This window comes from Ipomoea triloba, chromosome 4, assembly GCF_003576645.1.
Source record: "Ipomoea triloba cultivar NCNSP0323 chromosome 4, ASM357664v1".
NCBI classification, from domain to species: Eukaryota; Viridiplantae; Streptophyta; class Magnoliopsida; order Solanales; family Convolvulaceae; genus Ipomoea; species Ipomoea triloba.
The window spans coordinates 27294857-27318055 of NC_044919.1; the positions used below are offsets into that span (position 1 = coordinate 27294857).

Genomic DNA, 23199 nt, shown 5'->3' on the forward strand with positions numbered 1-23199 from the left:
TATTAAAATTTTAAAAATTGACAATTTAGTAAATAAACTCGTCTATTATACCTAAGCTTTTTAATTTTTAGAATTTAATGCTAATTATATTCAATTATAATATTCAAGAAAATCTAACATAATCTAATTTTATACTCCGTAATTAATTGATAATTTTTTTTAATATAATACGGAGTATATATTTCTTAATGTAGTAATCAAATTGAAGTAAGTTACCAAAAGATCCTCATAACTGTTTCCAAAAAAAAATCCTCATGAGTGTGGAACACAAAATGCCGAGCTCCTCGTTTCATCTAAGAGAGATATCGTCATTCATTCGATTGAGTATCTGTGCCAACAACTGGGAAACCTTTTTTTTTTATTTTTATTTTTATTTTTATTTTTTTATTTTTAAACTTTAAGCAGCAAATGCAAAATGTTAAAAAAGGTAGTGTTATGATGTACGTAATATGTTAAAAAAGGTAGTGTCATGTCATGATGTACGTAAAGTGGTGGTAATAGATGGTGAAAATGTCCTGCTGAGAATTGAGGCATATGCTAAATTCTAGGCACTAATGTTCTGGAATTCTAGACACTAATGTTCTGGATTTCAGAATGATCCAAGCAAGCTATGATTAAGGATGGAAAATAAACTAATATTTTGTTCTGGAATTCTAGGCACCAGAATGATCCAAGCAAGCTATGATTAAGGATGGAAAATAAACTAATATTTTGTTCTGGAATTCTAGGCACTAATGTTCTGGATTTCAAAATGATCCAAGCAAGCTATGATTAAGGATGGAAAATAAACTAATATTTTTGAATTTTTGAATATAAAGGAATGCAAATTAAACATGGATAAACTATATGATAAAAGATGGGTCCATATTAGGGGTATTGCTTTCTTGATGCACTAACAACTCAGAATTAGGGGAAAAACAATTCACCAAAGAATTTATGTCAATGCACATAAGAATTCTAGTCTAAGCTACGATAGTAAACAATAAACAAGAATTAGAGTAGGATTGCCCACTTTCGTGATACATCAATCCTAACTCTTGAAATGCAAAAGCATTATAAGCCCCAGTGGATCTTATAATAACCAAGAATTAGAGTAGGATTCCAACTCGTGTGTATGCATTGTGTAACGTATTTTGATTTTATTTGTTCTCCGCTCAGCTAGTGGCAAGATCATGTGTATTGGTTGTGTTAGTTATACAACCCAGTGGTATGAGTTGTGCAATATGTTGTTGTGGATTGTGCATCTCATTTATGTGGGTTGTGCAATGTAATTTTTTTTACTATGCCACTACTTTTCAATAAGCCTCATGTATAAAAAAAAATCGTAGCCATCTATCACATTATTGTACATTACAAATCCATTCAAACATAGTAGCCATCTATTTTCGTGGCCATCAATCCCCTATCTAATCTAGGCAAACATTAAAATAAGGAAACAAGAAATAGCAATGATTTAAAGGTAACAAAAATGAAATCAAAATAAATAGAGAAAAGAAGAGTTACGATCCATAGAGAATGGATTCTATTACATTTTTGCCTTCAGTCTTCTACTCTTCTACCATTGTTTCTACAATCTAATCTAAGAAAATGAAGTTTTCCCCAAAGAGGGGTGAAAACAAAGGGAACTTCAGATCTAAAAACTAGGGCTCCCCTTTCTTTTTATGAAAAAGGGTTAAACCATCTTCTCTTTTGATCCCAGGCGCATCAGAGAGTTATCCTCTTCCGCCGCCGACTACGCTAGGCCTCCGCAAATCGGTGTCGGATAAGAGCCATGGTACCCAGAGAGTACAGCAGAACCCTCGACCTAATTTCCTTCCAGGGTTAGGGTTAGCGCAACTGCTTCCGGCCATCCCACCCCAGAATGCCGAGGAGAACCCTCCAACACCACCAGTGGGCCTGCGCCAAGGATGGACTAGTCTAGATAATCCACTGGATGAATTGATGGATATATTAGACAGTGATAGTTACGGTTGTCCTAGACAGCGCTTTGTTTGTAGATCCAACTAGATACTATATATATATTTCACAACTAACTGCTCTGATATGCTCTTATCCTAGCTTTGATATGCTCTGATCAACTACTAGATGTGAGTTATCAAGAAACAAATGAGTTTAGTAGTACAGTGTGTTAATACGTCTAATAAAAAAAAAGAGTTAATTCCAGCAAATAGTCCCCCGACTATATTGATTTTCCAAAATTGGTCATCGTCTTTTAATTTGGACGAAAAAGACACTTGACTATTGATTTTGTTCCGACATTAGTCCTTTCGTTTATAATCAGTTAGTTAGGAGTTAAGTGCGGGGTAAAAAGGTCTTTTCATTTTAGTGCCTTCTTCTTCTCCATTTTTCTCCTCCTATTTAGACGCTATTTTTTCGGATCTCACTTTACCCTTTTTCCCTCATAATTCTCACTCGCAATTCCCAACTCTCACTCTCAATTCCCAATTCTCATGATAAAAACATGAAATTCTCGTCCTCTTCATCTTCTTCCGCCGCCGCCAGGGTGTATTGCTGGAATGTTTCACCAGCTTCTTTGCTCCAATTCTCTTCCGACATACCCCACGGATCATATGAGCTCTGTTTTCGCGCACCTTCAAATCATGCAATTCAGCGAACAAAACCCGAAGAGGGAAAAAATATTGAATATTTTGCGAGTACAGGGGTGGTGGCTAGGTTGATGGGGCTGGAATCAAGAACAACTAACTGCTCTGATATGCTCTTATCCTAGCTTTGATATGCTCTGATCAACTACTAGATGTAAGTTATCAAGAACAAATGAGTTTAGTAGTACAGTGTGTTAATACGTCTAATAATAATTAAAAACAAAAATAATGGAATACTTTTTGAGAGCACAGCAGAACCCTCGACCTAATTTCCTTCCAGGGTTAGGGGTAGGGCAACTGCTTCCGGCCATCCCACCCCAAAATGCCGAGGAGAACCCTCCAACACCACCAGTGGGCCCTCCGCCAAGGATGGACTAGTCTAGATAATCAACCGGATGAATTGATGGATATATTAGACAGTGATAGTTACGATTGTCCTAGACAGCGCTTTGTTTGTAGATCAAACTAGATACTAAAAGTGTAAATATTTGGGTTACCTCCTTCAAATAATATATATATATATATATATATATATATATATATATATATATATATATATAGAATATTAATCAAATGCGGCTATGTTGTTAGGTGCGGTTGTGTGGCCAAGCGTGCGCCATTCGATTGTGCTGATCCGACGGTGGTTGTGATATATTAGGATTTATGAAGTTTAATTCGCGTAACTTAAGTGGGGGCTTTATGGTAATTGTAAGTGGGGAAGGTAATGTTAGGAAACAGAATGCACCAACAAACGTATTATTAAAACACACCATTCTACGTTATAAAATGCACCATTGAACAAATTAAAACACACCATTCCCCACCATACCGAAATACACCACTCAATTCAAATGCACCAACAAAATTAAAACACACCATTATACGTTATAAAATACACCAGTTCTCAGATTAAAACACACCACTTAACCACCACAGACGAAATGCAAATACTCGTAAAATTCACCAACATGTGTATTAAAACACATCATTCTACGTTATAAAATGCACCACTGAACAAATTAAAACACACCATTCCCCACCATACCGAAATACACAACTCAATTCAAATGCACCAACAAAATTAAAACACACCATTATACGTTATAAAATGCACCAGTTTTCAGATTAAAACACACCACTTAACCACCACACACCAAATACACAAACTATTGCGAATTATACCAATATTATCTCAAATATGAACCAGATTAATGTTGATAATGCACAGACTATTGCGAATTACTCCATTCTCGTTCCTCTGTTGGAGTGTCTTGCTTGGAAAGCTTCGCGGTTAATAGAGCGCCTTGAAATCGTGAACGAGCATGTCGTGGTGAGTTCAGTGGGGTCTTGAATCGTAGTAAACTGACATGTATATCTTTCCTTCGCGTTAATAATGTTCAGCGCTCTTTTTTATTTTGGATCAACCTGATGCGTTGGATTAAATAATCTAATGGTGTAGAACAGGCCACATGACCGCACACAAGACCAAGGCCGCACCGGATGCCTCCTATATATATATATATATATATATATATATATATATATATTCATAACTAACTGCTCTGATATGCTCTTATCCTAGCTTTGATATGCTCTGATCAACTACTAGATGTCAGTTATCAAGAAACAAATGAGTTTAGTAGTACAGTGTGTTAATACGTCTAATAAAAAAAAAGAGTTAATTCCAGCAAATAGTCACCCGATTATATTGATTTTCCAAAATTGGTCATCGTCTTTTAATTTGGACGAAAAAGACACTTGACTATTGATTTTGTTCCGACATTAGTCCTTTCGTTTATAATCAGTTAGTTAGGAGTTAAGTGCGGGGTAAAAAGGTCTTTTCATTTTAGTGCCTTCTTCCTCTCCATTTTTCTCCTCCTATTTAGACGCTATGTTTTCGGATCTCACTTTACCCTTTTTCCCTCATAATTCTCACTCTCAATTCCCAACTCTCATGATAAAAACATGAAATTCTCGTCTTCTTCATCTTCTTCCGCCGCCGCCAAGGTGTATTGCCGGAATGTTTCACCAGCTTCTTTGCTCCAATTCTCTTCCGATACACCCCACGGATCACATGAGCTCTGTTTCCACGCACCCTTCAGATCATGTAATTCAGCGAACAAAACCCGAAAAGGGAAAAAAGATTGAATATTTAGCGAGTACAAGAGTGGTGGCTAGGTTGATGGGGCTGGAATCCATTCCCAGAGTGGAGTTAAACCCTAATAAAGTCATTGCGAGAAGCCAGTCGATGAACTCTATGGATTCTCTGAGGGAGATGAAGTCCACGAAGGAGAAGAATATGTGAGCTTGCAACTTTCGTGAAATTCTCACCTACTTGGAGCTTGAAGATGACAAATTTTTTTTTTCTCTGGGTAGACAACAGAGAAATTGTGAACCCCTCTCTACTAGAGACTAGTCGGAAAGCGGAAGGAAGAGGACGACTTTGCCTCTAAAGGCAACGACCGTCCCAAGAAGACTTCGAAGACCGACGATTCCGATGATTTCGACGATATCGTCATCTGTGAGATTTCGAAGGACCGTTGAGTGGCTGTGAGGAACTGGAAGGGGAAGGTCGTGGTAGATATCCATGAGTTCTATGTGAAAGATGGAAAAAAAATGCATGGCAAAAACGGCATTTCATTAACCATGGATCAGTGGAAGGTACTTTGTGAACATGTGGAAGAAATTGATAAGGCGGTTGCAGCAGGGGAATAGTTAAAATCTGGAAAAAATTGACAAAGAAAGCTGCTTTGATCCTAATAAGGCATGGTGAATCTATGTGGAATGAGAAAAACTTGTTCACTGGAGCAGGGGAATAGTTAAAAACTTGTTCACTAGATGGGGAAGAAATTGACAAAGGAAGGTACTTCGTGAACATGTGGAAGAAGAAGACATTAAAATGAAAAGACCCTTTTACCCCCTGCACTTAACGCCTAACTAACTGATTATAAACGGAAGGACTAATGCCAGAACAAAATCAATAGTCAAGTGTCTTTTTCGTCTAAATTAAAAGACGAGGACCAATTTTGGAAAATCAACATAGTCGGGGGACCATTGCTAGAATTAACTCAAAAAAATAATGGAATACTTTTTAGAATAATGGTTCGCCCGGGCCTATAAAATGTTTGTACTCGTCGCTCAGTACCTATACATACAATATATACATAAGGGAGTGGGGTGGGAGTGGGGGTGGGGTGGGGGAGTGGTCTAAGAAATAAGTACTGTATTAAATATGAGATTAAAAAGATTTACTTGGCTTCACGCTTTTGTGGACAATGCCATGCTCATGGAGGAACTCTAATGCAATATTGATTTGAATGGAATATTTGATTGCTGCCTCTGCATCAAGATTTACTAATGGATCTTTAAGTAGTTCTTTAACTACTTCCCTAGCATTAAGAATAGCAATAGAACCTTAATCCAAACCCAAAAGCTAACTACTCACAAATTATTTATGTAAATAAAGCAAAGGTAAAATAAACCATCATTAACATTGCAATAAAATTGAAAAGAAGAGAAATAAAGTGTAGATGAAACTTCTTTATTGAGGATAAAGAAATCTTGGTAGAAATTCACTCAAATTCGCGATTAAAAGCCTTGAAAGTAAGTAATCTATGCAATACTATGTTAATCTATGCTATGGAAGTCTGAAAAGAAGAGGAAAAATAAGCTAAAACTAAATAGGGTTCGGAACTCTCCAAAATTGCAGAAAACTCGCCTTAAATACTGAACAGAATAGAGGTCACAGCCTACCACACGGCCGTGTGGGGTCGCGACCTGGGCGGTGGAAAAACGGGGCTTCACGGCCACTCAGATGGCCATGTGGCTGCTTCCTTGCTTGTTCCTTGCTCCAGTTCATGCTTTGCTACTCTTATCCTCCTTTAGTGGGATCCTTGCTTCTAAAATAGCTCCGAAATACTTCATTTGCTACTCGTTGTGGACAATTACACCTTTGAACACCTAACACACAAACGAGTCTCAATTCCCACTAAGATATAGATATTTTGCACAAAAAAAACAACTAAAATAAGGAGTAAATATTAGTTCATAATCAAAGATATCATGTCAAAATCAAAATGCGACTAGCATGACAAAATGGAAGAACCGTTTTTGGAGTATAGAACCACATATTGCACACCTACTCAAAGTACCACATACTCTTTGGTGTATGATGTGGAAGTGGTCTTGTCTCTAGAGCGCCAAATACATTCCTTAAGGTTAACCATATAAGAGGAACTTGCTGATGAGGAAAATGCTAAGTTACGCGCGACAGAATTAGAAGTCATGGATGAGAAACAATTGCAATAACAACAAAGTTTAAAGTGCTATCAAGCTCGCATATCTAGAACTTTTAACAAACGGGTGAGGATCCGCTCCTTTCAAATTGGTGATAAAGTCCTAGCTATTCATAGGCTTTATCATTGTCACACGAAAAATTGGTCTCGAGTTCACTTCAAAGTGAGACAGTCCCTACGTGGTTGAAGAAGTATACACTGTGGGCTTACAAGTTGATTAGTGAAAACGACTTAAAGATTGGTCTAATTAATGAGAGATACTTAAAGCTCTATCACCTTTAAACTTAGAGTGTCCACACAAATCATGAAAATATAATGAATGACTAATCCACCAGCATGTGGCTAAACTACTAAGACACTTCGCCCACATGAATTAAAACTATAAACGATTTTACATATTTAAAAAAATCATTTTGAACTACATTTGACTTGATCTCCTTTATAGGAGTACGTTGGCAGCTTAGAAATCTAATTATTTAAGTTTAATCACAACCAAAACAAATTCAATTCATGTTGTGAGTTTAATACATCAAGATAGTCATTCGATGGATCAAGATAAAGACGCAAAAGCTATTGCTAAGAGATCAGCATTGCAAATGAGAAGTTTTAATATCGTCAAGAGTCGGAAAAATATACAACAAGAAGTCTTGCTATCAAAAGTAGAAAATAAAGTGAAAAAAGAACACTAATCAATAAAAAGCTTAAAATTAAGCATGTTATCTCTACATGCCTCTAAGTTCCCTTTCGCCTGGTTCAAACTCTCTTCATCTCCTAACGTCAATAAAGTCAACTCTTGAATGCGAGAGACTACTACCTCAGCATTTGAAATTGCAGTTTTAGCCTTGTCAACATATGTAGCAGCCTCAGCAATAGAAGTGTTACAATCCTTCATCTTGGCACGAAATTGACTTCAGTGTTTGTTCCAGTTTATCATCTTCATCTTTGAAGTTCTTTAATGTATGATCTTGGTCTAGTAAGTTCTTCTTAGCTCATATAACCTCGTCTTGAGCCTTTTTGAGTTCATCTTTTGTTGAAGACAACGATATACCTTGGAACTCGCTTGACATCTCAAAATTTGTGAACTTAACTTTTCATAGTCTTGGGCCTTTTGGAAAATCTCACCCACCCTTGCTTCCAATGGTGAGATATCTATGTCCAACTTCCATATATTTGCAAAGGCATTTTTGAAACTTTATTGCAATTAAGAAAGGTTTTTACCGAGGTTTCTTCCAACTTGCCACGAAGCTTGTCCTAGATGTTTATGACCACCACCTTAAATTTGTTCAGTACAAGGTTATTTCCATCAAAGATAGAGACTTCTGGCCTCTTTTGCTGATCCATGTGTGGCGACTCTTTAGCTTTGGTGAACTTGCTGTTGGGGCATTGTTTGAGTTTTCTCTCTCTTTAGCATTCCTTCCCTCCCATTGTCTTTTTATTTGATGATTCAGCTTCTCTGCTGACAAGTACCGCTACATTATCTTGTCGAGAGACAAATTGCATATTAGATTCCATCAATGATAATTTTAGATAGGTGAAGGAAGCAATGACTTGCCCTCACTAGGGATGATGAACTATTATTCTTTGCAGCTTCCAGTGATGGTTTCTATCATGACTCTCTCCATCACTCGAGTCTGATAATGCTACAACATTTTTTTTCATTTTGGAATGATATTCTTCACCCTTCTCTTTAGGGGTGAGCATAAACCGACTGGCCCGACCAAAACCGACCGACTCGCACCGATTTTATGCATATCCGAACCGCCCACAATCCGAAAAGAGCCGACCCAAACCATTTTTATTTCGGGGTATAATTTAACGGTTTGGGCCATGGATTTTCAAACCCGAACCGCCCGAAAATCCGAAATTTTATATATGTATACATATACATATATATATATATATGTATACATATACATATATATATATATATATTATTAACACGCCACACCCATACCTCCACTAAGCAAAAGCTGATTATCTCCCTTTCTTTTGTATTACTTAATTAGCTCCTTGAGCCTTGTGCATATTGTCATGCATCCATGTTGGGAATAAAACAAAGAAGATTGGTTGGCAGTAATGTTTTTATATATTTATTTATTTATATAATATGACATAGTGGTGTACTAATGAAGACTCATGCATTAAATTAGACAATTAGTGATGTTCACCTCAAATATCAGTACACCACTAGCTCTGAAAAGGTATATGCACATTACACAAGAGCACAAAGCTCACTGTAACACCATAAAAAGTAGTGTAGCTTTTTTTTTTTTTTTTTGAAAATAAAAAGTAGTGTAGCTAGCCAGCTAGGCATGCTTAATGTTTTGGATTTTTTCAGGTAATACAATTATATAAACATTGCTCCTCTTTTCAAATACAGTACTTACCATCGGCCCTCGTTTCCTTGCTGCGCCGCTACCCTCTGCACCTAACTGCTCTAGTGCTCTGTTAAAGCCTCTTGACTTCTCCTCTGTTCTCTGTCTGTGAAGTATGATGTTTGAATCTCTTGAATCTTGATTCTCTTCTAGTCTTCTTCTTCGATTTCTAGTCTTATTCTTCTCCTGGAGTTCTGAGTTCTTTGTTCTTTGAAGAGTGAAGTCCGAACGCCGATGACGTTGTGGAGTGCTGGAACCGTGGAGCTTAGTTCTCTATTCTCTTCGGACGCCGATGATGCCGTGACGGACCCTAGTTCTCCGTGGGGATTTTTTGTTTATTTAATATCGGAAATTAAACCCGACCGAACCGAAATAACAAATAACCGATTGGATATATTAGATTTAAAAATGAAATTGGGTTTGAATATTATAAACCGAAAACCGAACGGATTCATGATTTGCACACCTGAACCGAACCGAACCGACCGATGCACACCCCAATCTCTTGGATAATGGTCCAGTTTCTGGGATTAGATGTTTGGCATTCTTGGTAGTCCCAGCCTCCGCCTACACATTGGTCGAGTGGTCAATACTCAATAGCTAAGTCATTGATGTTTCTTTCAAGGTAGTCCATGTGGACTTTGTTCCACCAATCCTTGTAGTCTTGTGAAACGTATTTCTTCATTATAATTTGAGTCACAGGAAATGTCACTTGTGACCTTGAACTCTTAAGTGTAAATTGGCACCAAAGTCGAAAATCATCTATGAGTGTAATTTTATGTTCTTCTTTGCCCCACACACCAGGGCTGCAATCCTGATAATAACCAAATTGTCGGCTAAACCAATGGGGGTGTAAGTCTCCACAATGCAGGAATCTGCCCATCCGAATACAAGATAGAATGAAGACACATGAAATATTCATGGCCAATGGAGTTGGCATTCCCATCATCAAAGAAACTGAGGTCTTTAGTTAGGTGGCACGTTGTGCAAACCCATTGGCGTCATCACCTCGGAAGATTTTGTGACGAGCCTCTACTTTTCCGTAATATTTTGCATCTCCCTACCAAGAGTATGTGTTCATCATTGGGGAGGCGAATGCAAGTAAAATGACAACCATCCATATATATAGTGGATGAGGAAGTGGTTGTCTGCTTGCCTAGGGTATAGGAGTGTGATGTAGCATGCTAGCCATTGTAAATGCTTATGAATACTGGGATCCCAAGGTTCAACCTCTTACATGTTGCCATCATACTAGCCATCTTGAAAGTTTGAAAGCGAATGAGTCTCGTTGCTTTGACGAGGAACACAAACGCACATAGCCAACAAGATAGGTATGTCGCTAGGTGAGTCTCTTCTTCATACTCCGAGGGGGGGATTCTAAGCTTGATAAAAGGTGCTCTAGTTGTTTTGGTCCATCCCTTTAACATGGGATCTCGCCAGTTAGATTGTGGGTGGTTTTTTAGTAGGTTTACTTTTTCTCCTCCTTCTTCAGTAATGGCCTATCATAAATTTGTGGCTTCCTACTCCAGAATTCAATCCACTCAACAACATGAATTGAACGATTTTCACCCTTTTACACATTTCGGTTGTAAAGGTAGTGATACTCTTAGAACAAATACCTACAACATCGAGGAGCGAATCAAGGGTCAATGTTAATCCTTGTTAATTCCAAGTCACCTGGGACATATTCATCATAGATGTCGCTAGATATTGGTAGACCACAAAGTACATGTATGTCCCATAGCGAAATTGAAAGCTCACCAACTGTTGTGAGCAATGTATTGATCGAGGGGCACCACGCTTCACATAACGCTTGTATGATATGTGTTGAGCGGTCATACATGAATAAGGAGGCATATATGCCATCGTAGATCATTCCAAGCTCTAGGAAGTCATGATACATAATGAGTATGGCCTCAATCCATTCCGAGTATCCCTTGATAAAACTAAACTCACCTTTGAAGCTAGGGTGATGGTTCCACGAAGCTTCACCATCGAGTATCCATCTCTCTAAAGTCGAGAGTATGTATGAAGATTATATATGGTGTAGGCTGGACCATAGAACTCACATCATTGATGGCTGAGTTTTGCAGTTAAAAGTCCAATCCTCCACTTGATATGATAGTCGTGACTGGAAGGGTCCTTGGTGTCAATGGTGGGTAGATGATGAGTGACATGTTGTCTTTTCCAATCTCATTGATCGACAGTATGACTCTTCATTTTGTCAGATCTTGTTATCTCCCAAACTATCATCATTGCTCAAAACAATTCTTGGTGTATGAAGTTGCATTAAGAATTAAGAAATCATTCAAGTCCGGAAGTGTGCAAAGAAATTATAAAGTAAGAAAAAGAGGCAATTCTAAGATTAAAGCTCAAAAAAATTGTCATGAATATGTCAAAAAAAAAAAATTTCATGTTACGTGCATGTTATACGCATACACATGTCACATATATTAGGTATATATATACACAAGTAAACACTAGTGGAATATATGCATACATAACATTGGGATATGCGAAGATAAACAAAAGTGGCAGCACAAGCATTAAATATGTGTACATATGGCGCTATTAAAAGTAGATTATATACATATGTATACACATAGGCACCACCGTGGCATATTAAAAAGAATATGTTTAATTTAATAATCCATGTAACTGCATAAGTGCTACCGTGGCGAGGTAACCTGTTGTGGAGGGGATCAATGATGATGTATAAATGGGAGTGTAAAAATGGGTGTGTTATGTCATTCCGCTGAGGATTGGGGCTATGACACGTAATTGTATGAATTACTAGGCACTAGAGTATATGAATTAACTAGAATCCAAGCAACTAAAACTGAATGATATGAATTAAAAGAAAGCAATTGATTAAAGAGTAAACTATATGATAAGGTAATGGGCCAGATTAGGGAAATTGTAACCTTGATGTTCTAACAATCTCAAAATTAGGGAAAGAATAATTAATCCATGGATTTATGGGCAATGCACAAAAGAATTCAATTCAGCTACTTTCGTAATCAATAAACAGTATTAGGCTACAATTGTCCCACTGTCGTAATGCATCAATCATAACCTTAAGCTCATAGTAGGAAAATTAGGTTGAAATTGGTAAGGCTCGAGGTCTCCATCTAACTGTCGTTGTAATGAATCCCTCTTCTAGACTAGCAATTAATTGTGGCCATCAATCAATAACAAGTAGAAAGAAATCCCCAAATCAACATAAACCCTAGGTAAAAGATTCAATCCCTTTATGCAATAATCATAAATCGAACATCAAGATTAACAATGGACCCCTAATCCAAACCCATAAGCGAATTACTCACGCATGATCGAAGTAACCACAACAAAGCAGGAATTAAAGATGGAAAACATAGCTGCAATATTAAAGAATAAAAAGGGAAAACTTTACTAACAATTCTTGAAAGTAATTCCAATCCGAACGATGATTCCAAGCTCGAAACCGAATTCAATGATGTAAATCTGCTGTAGTCTATGCTATGGAAAACTCTAAAGAAGGGAAAATTTGCACTAAACTAAACTAGGGCTCGGAATACCCCAAACATCAGAAAAACGCGGAATAAATACTGGACAGCAGCCGGGTCACGGCCACCATCACGGCCGAGATCGGGGCTGTGATATGACGTGGCCGGCTGCTTGTCCACGGTGGAGGTCACGGCCGGCATCACGGCCGTGAGGCTGGTCGTGATGCGGCCCTCTGGTCCTCTTCTGACTCCCTTCGTGCTCCGTTGCTCCTTTCCGTCCCGGGGCAGATTCCTTATGTCTCGAAAACTAGTCCGCGATGACCGAAAATCCTTCTTTTGCTCCTCATTTGTGAATAAACTAAGATTGATCAAATGTAACACACAAACGAGCCTTAAATGTATCAAAGTAAAGGAAATAAGCAACAAAACTCCTGAATCGTGGGGCAAATAAAGGTATAAAATCATATGTATCAATCAACATGCTAATTTGTATAATTGAACAAAATTTGTCTACTTGAGGGATCTTATTGCACATTTTTTAAAGTTCAATGGCCTAATTGAATAAATAATCACACGCTTGCTCTTGTCACGGTTCAAACCCTCCACCAACTACATAGTTAATCTTAGCTTGTTCTAGGGCATTGAAACTTATTCTCAACAACAATGTGGAAGTTTGATTCCTTTTATGAATGTCCAGCGAAATCAATAACCTAGATTATAAAGGCCTTGTTAGGTAAATGACGGAATAATTTGTTTTTAAAAAAAAAAATTAACTGTTAGCCGCGTTTGGGGTTTGACATTTTAGGGCTTGTTTCTCCTTCCCATTCGATGTGGGATAACATCGCATGGGAAGGAGAAATTAAGGGGCCTTAAGGCTCCTTTTATAGATGAGCTTCAAGGCTTCTCTATGTTCTCTCACTGATGTGATACAATACAGTAATACAAAGGGGAGCCAATTGGCTCTCCTTTGTATTGTATTGTATTTTTTTCAACATTAACAATAACAATAATAATAACAATAATAATAGTTTTTAAAAAAAAAACAATAATAATATTTATTGCTATTATTTTTTTAATAATAATAATAATATTGTTGTTGTTATAGCAATGTCCAAATAAATCTTTTTACACATCAATCGCTAATAGTAAACAGCTAATTTTACCAAACATTTCTTTATAAATCATTAATACAATCCGCCGGTCAAACCCGCTGACACAATCCACTATCTGCTAACACAATCTGCTAACTGCTATCCGTTAATTGTCAAACAAGGCCAAAAAATAATAATGTCTGCAATGGCAACTCAGTTGGTTCTTATGTTGTAGATTGTAAGTAAGGACACAACATCGAGTCCTAGCAGTCACAGTGCGGAGTTACACCCAATATGGTGAGTTCCATATGAGCACTACACACTGATCATCTCGCTTAATAGGTTGTTAGGTGTGATGGATCACGCGGTTGAGACAATTTCTAGAAATAAAGGGACTAACTAGCCATTTTGGGAAGAAGCTACAAGATGCTCAAAATGATGTCGTTGCATTGTTACATTTTGTTTTGGTTGTTATAACAACTTGTTGCAGCATTTATCATTCTTGTCATTTTTATTACCTATTAATAAAGACTGGAGTTGGTTGTTTTACAAGCTTTTATGAGTTTATCAATGAAATTCTTATTTATCTTTTTTAAAATCTTCTCTGATTCTCTTTTTTTTCTCAATGATCTTACCCTTATTTCTCTCTTCTCAGCAACTCTTATGTTCTTTCTCTTTTTCTTTTTTTTTTTTCTCAAAATTTTCAGTCTATTACATTGAATTATCGTAATTTACCTATCTACTAATTTTTGTGCCTAGAGTTCGCCTTTTGTGGAAAATAATAATAATAAAAAAAAGGATCAAATATGCCCTCAAACTTTACATGAAAAGTCAATTAGACCCTCAAACTTTTTAAAGTTGCAATTAAGTATAAACATGTCAATTTAATTTATCTAGACTCAATTACTTATTAGTGACCTGTAATACTAGGTCACTGAAATTCCGACGGTTGTCCGGCAATAAAAATCGACGGCGAAGACCAAATAGTCGCCGGAGAAGGCGTGGCGACCAAACTCTACCAGGTACGGAGAAGTCGCCTTCTCCGTCACTAGATAATGATCTCTCAATTAGATGTGTACATTGATTATGATCTGACAAGATGTGAAATTACATAAACAACCCATTAGCAATGGCTTGATTTATTTTCAAGCTTGTGGTTCCATAGATGACGAGGCAAAATCTGGCTGACCTTTTGTATTTGGACGGCAGGGTTTTGCTCAGGTAGGATGGGGCAGTGGTCGAGACATGGATCTTAATTTCCTCACCGAGCTCCATTCCTTCGCCGCGGAATCGTCATCTTCTCGGTGGGGTTTTGTTCTTAGAGGTGAAGATTGAGTTGAGGAAGTTGCAGATTTTTCTGCCAAGAGATATGGGCTGCTTTGTGATATGCTGGCCATGGAGTCTGTCGAGGAGTTGGAGTGTCTCGCCGCCGCCGTCGGAGTTGCCGAACAACTGTCGAAATTTCATTGACATGATATCACTGGTCACTAACAGGTAATTGAGTTTAAATAAACTAAATTGGCATATTTATGTACCTAATTGTAACTTTAAAAAATTTGAGTGCTTAATTGACTTTTCAAGTAAAGTTTGAGATCTATTTGATCATTTTCCCTAATAATAATAATAATAATAATAATAATAATAATAATAATAATAATAATCTTAGCCCCGTTACTTTTTCCTAGCTGGCGAAGCAAGCACTCGCGTCAGTGAACTGATTATTCGGCGCGGATTACGTTTCCCACGAAGCGTCCAGCTCATCAAACCACCGGCTACGTTCTTTTTTGTCTCACCCCTGACCGACCAACCATTATTTTACTCCTAGGAAACAAACATGTCATCATTTCATCATATCTGCCCATCATTGGTCCGTCATTTTCTCTCTCTCACGGGCCCGTAGCCCAAACTTCCTCTCTCTTTTCATTCGTGCCATTCCGTCTCTTCTCTAGCCTTTTGTGGCCAATTCAATTGCAAGTAAAACTCTGAACAAATTTTCAGGTTTTGTCTTTTCCCTTTAACCGTTAAGGTAATTAAACCCAGATTCTGAAAACATTTTTTTTTATTAAAAAATAAATAAATATATAAATAATAAATTTAAAACTCTGGTCTTTCAGAATAAGGATCGAATGTTCGGTTGAGGCCAACCCCTAGAAGACGTTATGCAAGAGAAAAGATTGGCGTTTTGGATTTGGGTCTTGAAGGTAACCCCAGTTTTCAAGATTTCCATGATTCAGATTGAATTTTCAGGTAGGTGATATTTTGTTTCATTGTATTTTTCCCATGCAATTCTTATTGATTCTTATTTTTGTTTGGGTGTTTCTTTAATTTCGTATGGATTTGAATTTGTTTTACGCTCTGCTTTTTTATTCTGTTGAAATTCAATTTTCTTTTCTTCAAAAGAAAGAGTGTTAATTTTTGGCGTCAGCTCTAAGGTTTGATAGTTGAAGTGAAATGTAAGTTTGGGAATTTACAGGCAAAAATAAAAAGGAAGAAAGCTTTAGTTAGAAGGAAAGGGTTCAATTCTTGTTTTGTTTGTTTGCTTACCATGCTTTATACATCTTGAGATTCTTGACAGTAATAGGGTAGAGGAAAAGCAGACCTAATATCTGGTTTGTTATTTGCTGCTTTTTCTTTTGTTTGATTGAATTGCATTCAGATTATTTGACTTTATAGAGAAAAGGTGTGTGCTTAATTGTTTGACTAGTACTATTGCTATGAAGCTTTGTGTTAATCTATTAGATTAGTAATATTGCAATCATCCTAAATGCTATATTTTGATTGTGGAACCCAGATAAGTGATTTCTCTGGAGGGATCTTCATTATTCGCGGCAGATTGGATTATGTGCAATGCAGAGGTCACGAAGAGCTCTTCAGCAAAGAAGAGCATTGGAGGAAGTGATCTGGGGGAGAAATTTTTTCTACGAAGTATCTCTTTATCTCGTTGTTGCTATATGGGGCCTTGTCTTCTTGTCAAATTCCTGGATAAGCCATGGTGACCTTTTCAAAGGTCAGTTTTTCAATTGAAATTTTCAGTTAGTGAATTTCTCCTATTTCAGAAAGCAATGATGGAGGCATGGGGAGTTTGGTTTTAGGGCACGTTTCCTTAATGTGTGTGTGATTGTGAACTGGGTAACCCCGCCTTATGACCTTAGCTGACAAAGGACCACAAGGAGTTAAACCAGCCTAGGTCGCCCATAGCTGACCGGCTTAAACTAAGAGGGCTGGGATTCGAACTCGTGATCTTGTGGTTACAAGTTTGTATCCTTAGCCATCTTGGCTGGGTTACCCCCGGCATGGGGAATTTTGTTTTAGGGCATGTTTCCTTAATGTGTGTATGACTGTGTATTCAACCAAGTAGTCTGTCTTGGTTCCTTTAATGGTATATATATGTTATCTAGCTGAGATCATTTTTGTGTAGTATGTTTGCCAAATTCTTCTGACTCTTTTACATTCATGTTCGTTTTGATGGATCTAGGCGAGTCTGGAGAGGCTAGCATAAGAACTTTGGATGAAGATAAACTTGGATTTGATGCAGGCAGTAATGCTGTTTTTCCCGCAGGTGAAAAACCCTCGGATACAATCAGTTCTGAACAGTCAGCCGAGGCTTCACTTAACGTGATGACTGGAAAGGAGAACATTCTTAGTGAATCAAAAATCAGTTTGGAGAATATAAACTCAATAAATGGCATTGAAGAGCAAGTGTATGCAGGGAAATCAGATACTGCAAATTCAGAATCGGAAGTTTCCAAGTCCGACAGATTTTCTCACACAATCCCTGTAGGCCTTGATGAGTTCAGAAGCAAAGCATTTAACACTAAAGCTCAGGAAGTAAGTGGTCAGGCTGGAAGTGTCACCCACCGGATGGAGCCGGGAGGGGAAGAGTACAATTACGCGTCTGCTTCCAAAGGAGCCAAGGTCTTGGCGTACAACAAGGAAGCGAAAGGTGCTTCTAATATCTTGAGCAGAGATAAAGACAAATACCTCAGAAATCCTTGCTCTGCTGAGGAGAAATTTGTTGTCATAGAACTCTCGGAAGAAACTTTAGTGGACACAATCGAAATAGCAAACTTCGAGCACTACTCGTCCAATCTGAAGGATTTTGAGCTTCTTGGCAGTCCTGTTTATCCCACTGACACATGGGTCAAACTTGGAAATTTTACTGCAGGAAATGTCAAGCATGCTCGGAGGTTTGTTCTTCCAGAGCCAAAATGGGTGAGATATTTGAAATTGAATCTTCTGAGTCATTACGGTTCAGAGTTCTACTGTACATTAAGTGTTCTGGAAGTGTATGGAGTTGATGCTGTTGAGAGACTGCTTGAGGATCTTATTTCTATTTCCGATAAGTTGTTCTCATCTGATCAAACTAATAAACAAAGAGTTGTAGAAACCCCGCAGCCATCCCCTGAAGTTGAGCGCAATAAAAATACAGATGGTAATTCAGAAACGGATCCTGTGCTTGAAAGCTCGGATACCAAACGCAGACTGCTGACAAATGGTGCCCCTGACCAAACCGAGGAAATTCGTCCTCAACACATAAACAGGATGCCCGGGGATAGCGTTCTTAAAATTCTTATGAAAAAAGTTCAATCTCTGGATATAAATTTGTCAGTTCTGGAACGGTATCTGGAAGAGTTGAATTCTAGATATGGCAAGGTTTTAAGTGACTTTGACAATGACATAGTAATGAAGGACGCCCTTCTGCAGCAGACCACATCAGATATAAAGAGTTTATCAGAGAGCAATGTGGCAATGGTATGCATGCATATTCCTTTTTGTGCTTCGTTTCGGTCTGTTTTCACTTCAATGGGAAGGGTTTAATATATTCTAACCCTACTTTTTCTTGCAGAGCAAGGAGATCAATGATCTCATGTCTTGGAAATCCATCACTTCCATGCAGCTGGAGAACATAATCCGGGACAATGCTAACCTCAGGTTTGATATCTTAAATATCCGACTTTCCTTATCTTTTACTTGAACGATTAAAATGTGAGAAATTTCTTTCATGCCATTTTTCATCCCATTTTTGTGTTGTAATGATCATATTTCTTTCGAACACTTGGATAAAAATGCAGACTTAAAGTGGAAGAGGTGCGGAAGAATCAAGTACATATGGAGAGTAAAGGAATCGTTATACTTATTGTATGTTTATTATTTGGGATCTTGGCAGTTGTGAGGATGTTCATACATATGGTGTTTGCCATTTTTAGATCTGAGAATTCCAGGAAATTTTGTGCCATTGATTCTTCCTGGTTTTTCCTACTGATGAGTTGTATCACCACAGTAATCATCTTATCCTTGTAAAATTTGTCAATTTTTCCAGAGTTATATACATACATCCATTTCTTCTATTAGGCAGCTATTATTCTCTAAAGGCAAAAAGTACTATTGCACAAACCAAATGTAAAAACTAACTGCATTTTGTTTTATTTTTATTTGGATGACAAGAGAAACCTGTAACCATTACTCAAAAGTGTACACGGGATAAATTTTATTTGGATGACAAGAGAAACCTGTAACCATTACTCAAAAGTGTACACGGGATAAAACTCGCCATGTGACCCTAATCGGTAAAAGATTACAAGAAGATAAATCAACTCAAACCAAAAAACTAAGGTTCGAATTCATGACCTTGTAATTACAAGCTTGTATCTTCAGTCATCTTGACTGACTAACTGCAAAGGAGAGGAGAGGGGAAATTGGAAAACTATTGGAAATGGAAATGGAATTAGAAGCTGACTCTCTTAGTGAAATCCATATTGTCGTTACAGATATTTGATCACAATTAAATTTCTTACAGACACATGATACATGTTCTTCTACACAACTCAACATACATCAACTCTTCTAATCTTATTTTTCTTCACAAGTACATTACCTCCTCCTTTAAGTCTATTTATTGTCAGAACCATTTTCAACTCCGAGACCATACAGAACACCTGCATACTTCTCGGTTGCGCCACTAAAGAAGTTTTCTTTCAACTTCTTGAATGCGCAAGAGGTGAGCAAGCTATCTGAACCAGCTTGATGGCAGATCCCGATTCTCTCGACCTCCAACAGCTCTGCGAGTTTGTTTAACCCACCGTGGAGGCTATTGCAGAACTTCATCAAGTGCTTAATGTCATACACAATTGGGAAGTACATATTCAGCAAATCGAAGAACCCACTCTGGGAATCTGGCAAATTCTTGCAGGTTAATAGCTTGAGGAGGTACCCAAAGTCGTATCCACTGTGAAATGTCACCCATTGCACACCATCGTTCAATACAATACCAGACGACATCAGTAGCTCACCAAAGTGGGTTGCATCAATCCCCATTTCATTGTTCTTCTTGAAATCAATGCCAGATTGCCTCAACAGGTCGATGGAATCATTTGCAAAGATATCCTCACTCATGTCAAATTCACGAAAGTTGAACTGCCAAATGCAATAGTGATCTGTTCCACATGTAGGCAAGTTACCATTTTCATCTGAAAATGTGAGACCTAATTGAATCAACTTCAACATATCCACATTATCCTTCAACGTCTGATAGTTATACTCATTAATATTCTTGAAGTTGCCAACAGGCCGAAGAACTACCCCGGGAAACTCAGTGTCCATGGCAATAAAAGGATACTCATCAACGATTTCACGGATAAGAGCAAACTCTTTTTCAAGATTATCATTCCAAACCTCTCTAATTTGGATAGAATCATTTTTCAGCAACACAGACATGTTTGTATTGGTCACAAATGAAGCGCAGGGTTCTCAGTGTATCAATTATTGTGGCCTTGTTATTTAATTAGATCTGCAAAAATCACCAAAGAAAAGAATTAACCAAAGACCAAAAGGGGAATACAACAAAAGATGGTAATATAATAGATGGGGGAAACTATATGGTATAAAATACAGGTGATTCTTGTCCTTTTTTGGATAAGTAACATATAAACAACTCTTATATTTTCATATCAATTGTATGACAGCAGTACATAATCTTTTACATAAATAAGGAATATATTTTTACTAAAACTCATCAACCAAACCTTTTTCTTTTATTCCATTATCAACATTACCATCGCTGAAATCTTCAAAGTTAGTCATTGAGTATAGAATGACATAAAGGTATATGGGCCTTCTATATCTTCTTATCCAGAATTACATGGAAAAACATAGCATTTATGTTTTTAAAGTGGAATAAATTAGCTTCAGTTTCCATCCCCTTCTTTCTCTTCCCCATTTAACCAATCTTACAATTCACCTCTGATGACTGACCATTCACTAGATGTTTCTTATTATTCAACCAAAGCCCTACATTTTCACCCTCCTCTTTAGTGTAAACTGGCAGTAACTAGGCCACTATTTACAAACTCATAGTCACCAAACATTGAACTACAAATAATTTATAAGCAAATGTGCAATTATCTCATCCTATGCTCCCTGCTGCTGGTGCTTTTAGTACATCTCTTCAAGTTTTTATGTCTTATTTCCCCATCTATGTTGTTGCCGTCCTAATATCAGCTAATTGACAGAAATTATTTCATGATAATCTATTTGCAAAATGCAGCTTATTACAAGGAAAAAGTGACAGAAATATTTAAGGGCATCAAGGATCAGTCCTTCCCAAAGACCTTGTATTCTAATGGCCAAAAGAAAAACATGTCAGTCCTCAAGTAATGAGTAATTTTGTATGACCAAACCGTTACGGAGACCATACAGACGGGGCAAATTCCAAAACTTTATAATTCAGAGTCCATTATCATCACGTGGCATGATCTAAGCATATCCTTTACCAACTTTGTATAGCACAAAAGTTAATAAATAACTAACCACAAGCAAAACGACAAACAGAAATTAGGAAGAAAGAGCATTACGGATCAAGCAGGCTTGGGATTTGACCAGTTCATCCTTTTTGTTGGGGTTTCAGCTAGATTTGCTTTTAATCCTTTTATTAGCACAATCCAAAAAGCCAATATAGCTAGCCTGTCATATCTCAACCACAAAGATAATGTAAGTCAAATATTAAGAATCATAAGCAAAATATAAATACACATCATTTAAACATGCGTTTAATACAATAATCCAAGAAATTCAGCCTTATGTAGGCCAAGTACTCCTAATAGAATAAGTAAAATAGGATTCGAAGAAAAGAAAACAATGAATGACTATCATTATCACCCCAACACCAATCCTTTCCTTGTTGTTAGCCTAATGTGTTTAACATGTGAGAGCAAACATGAAAAAGCACAGATCTTTAAACAAAATTAGCTAATTCAGTAAAGAAATCCAACATCTGTAATTTCAGAACATCAGCAAAGATAATCTTTTGGAGATTTATAATTGTCACCTATAAAGTTCTATTTTTGGGTTTTTGTGATGATTAAAGTCTAAGTCCTGGGTGACCTTTCTTCAACTCAAGATCTATTGGAGCTCCATATAATATTTGGGTTTTTAATTTGAATCCAGCTTAAGGTTCTTTTGTTTTCTTAATACAGGTTCGAATCAGCTTGACCTGTCAACTTATCTACCAGTTCAATAGGTCACAAAACTATTTGAATATAGTCCTAGGATATGAATTCAAGCTCACTTTCTTCTTGCTTGTAAGATAATATAGAGCAAGACATCAGAACCTAAAAACAAAAAGTTATACAGCACAAATTGCATTATTGTATTTGTAATTTTTATTTTGACCGCTCGAATAGTTCTACCAATTCTTTTGATTCTGCATAGTAAAAGGAAAAACTGCTTTGACACGAAGTTATTTTAAAGAAAATAACTTTAAATCCATATCCAGTAACTAATATTCGAATAGTTCCTTAACCTATATCAAGCTGACAACTAGCAAAAAAGTTGCCCGGTTGAGCTGATTCTATCCTTAGAAAAAGATCCAAACAAATCTTAAGCTGGACTCAAATCAACCCCCAATTACCAGATCGAGCTCCATTAGACCCCCCACAGTTGAATCGATCTGAAATCGCCAAAACCTCATACTTCACTCACCACAGAAACGGCAAAGAGTTCACTTTATACCGACTAAACTCACAATCAACTTCAACAAACACATACCCATCTAGTATTCCAAGAGTATGCATCTGTAGAAGAAACCCTAAGTGCAAAATTTTGAACAACTCACTGAATTTTCAGCACACAGAAAGCTAGATCAATATCATGGGGAAGATACAAACCTGATCTGAGAGGAGTCGGACGAGTCAATTTAAGAGAGAGAAACAGGGAGAGAGAGAGAGAGGGAGAGAGAGATTTTAGTGAGAGGAAGAAGATGAAGAGAAAGAGAAAGAAAAAGGAAAATGGGGGTCTGCAGGCCTTGTGCGACTGCGATGCAGAGAGATGGATGGTGCCTTTTCTTTTTCCTTCAA

General features: G+C 37.3%; 2 protein-coding genes across 3 annotated transcripts; one reads left to right on the forward strand and one right to left on the reverse strand.

The window, feature by feature from the left end:
* The first annotated feature begins 15811 nt into the window (after positions 1–15811).
* LOC116015517 (SUN domain-containing protein 4-like) lies at positions 15812–19200 on the forward strand. 2 transcript variants are annotated; one of them, XM_031255611.1, is made up of 6 exons: positions 15812–15875; positions 15964–16096; positions 16641–16856; positions 17325–18601; positions 18696–18781; positions 18922–19200. In XM_031255611.1, exons 3-6 carry the CDS (start codon positions 16697–16699, stop codon positions 19148–19150), a joined length of 1752 nt encoding a protein of 583 aa, XP_031111471.1. In that variant the 5' UTR covers positions 15812–15875; positions 15964–16096; positions 16641–16696; the 3' UTR covers positions 19151–19200. The 2 variants fall into 2 exon arrangements, with proteins under 2 accessions (XP_031111471.1, XP_031111472.1); XM_031255612.1 differs by having other exon boundaries at positions 17409–18601.
* Positions 19201–19545: 345 nt separating this feature from the next.
* Positions 19546–23190, reverse strand: LOC116015518 (probable CCR4-associated factor 1 homolog 7). Its single transcript, XM_031255613.1, has 3 exons — positions 23011–23190; positions 21700–21808; positions 19546–20636 (listed from the first exon to the last, which is right to left on the reverse strand). The coding sequence occupies exon 3, from the start codon at positions 20561–20563 to the stop codon at positions 19739–19741; it is 825 nt and encodes a 274-aa protein (XP_031111473.1). The 5' UTR covers positions 20564–20636; positions 21700–21808; positions 23011–23190; the 3' UTR covers positions 19546–19738.
* Between the last annotated feature and the right edge of the window lie 9 nt (positions 23191–23199).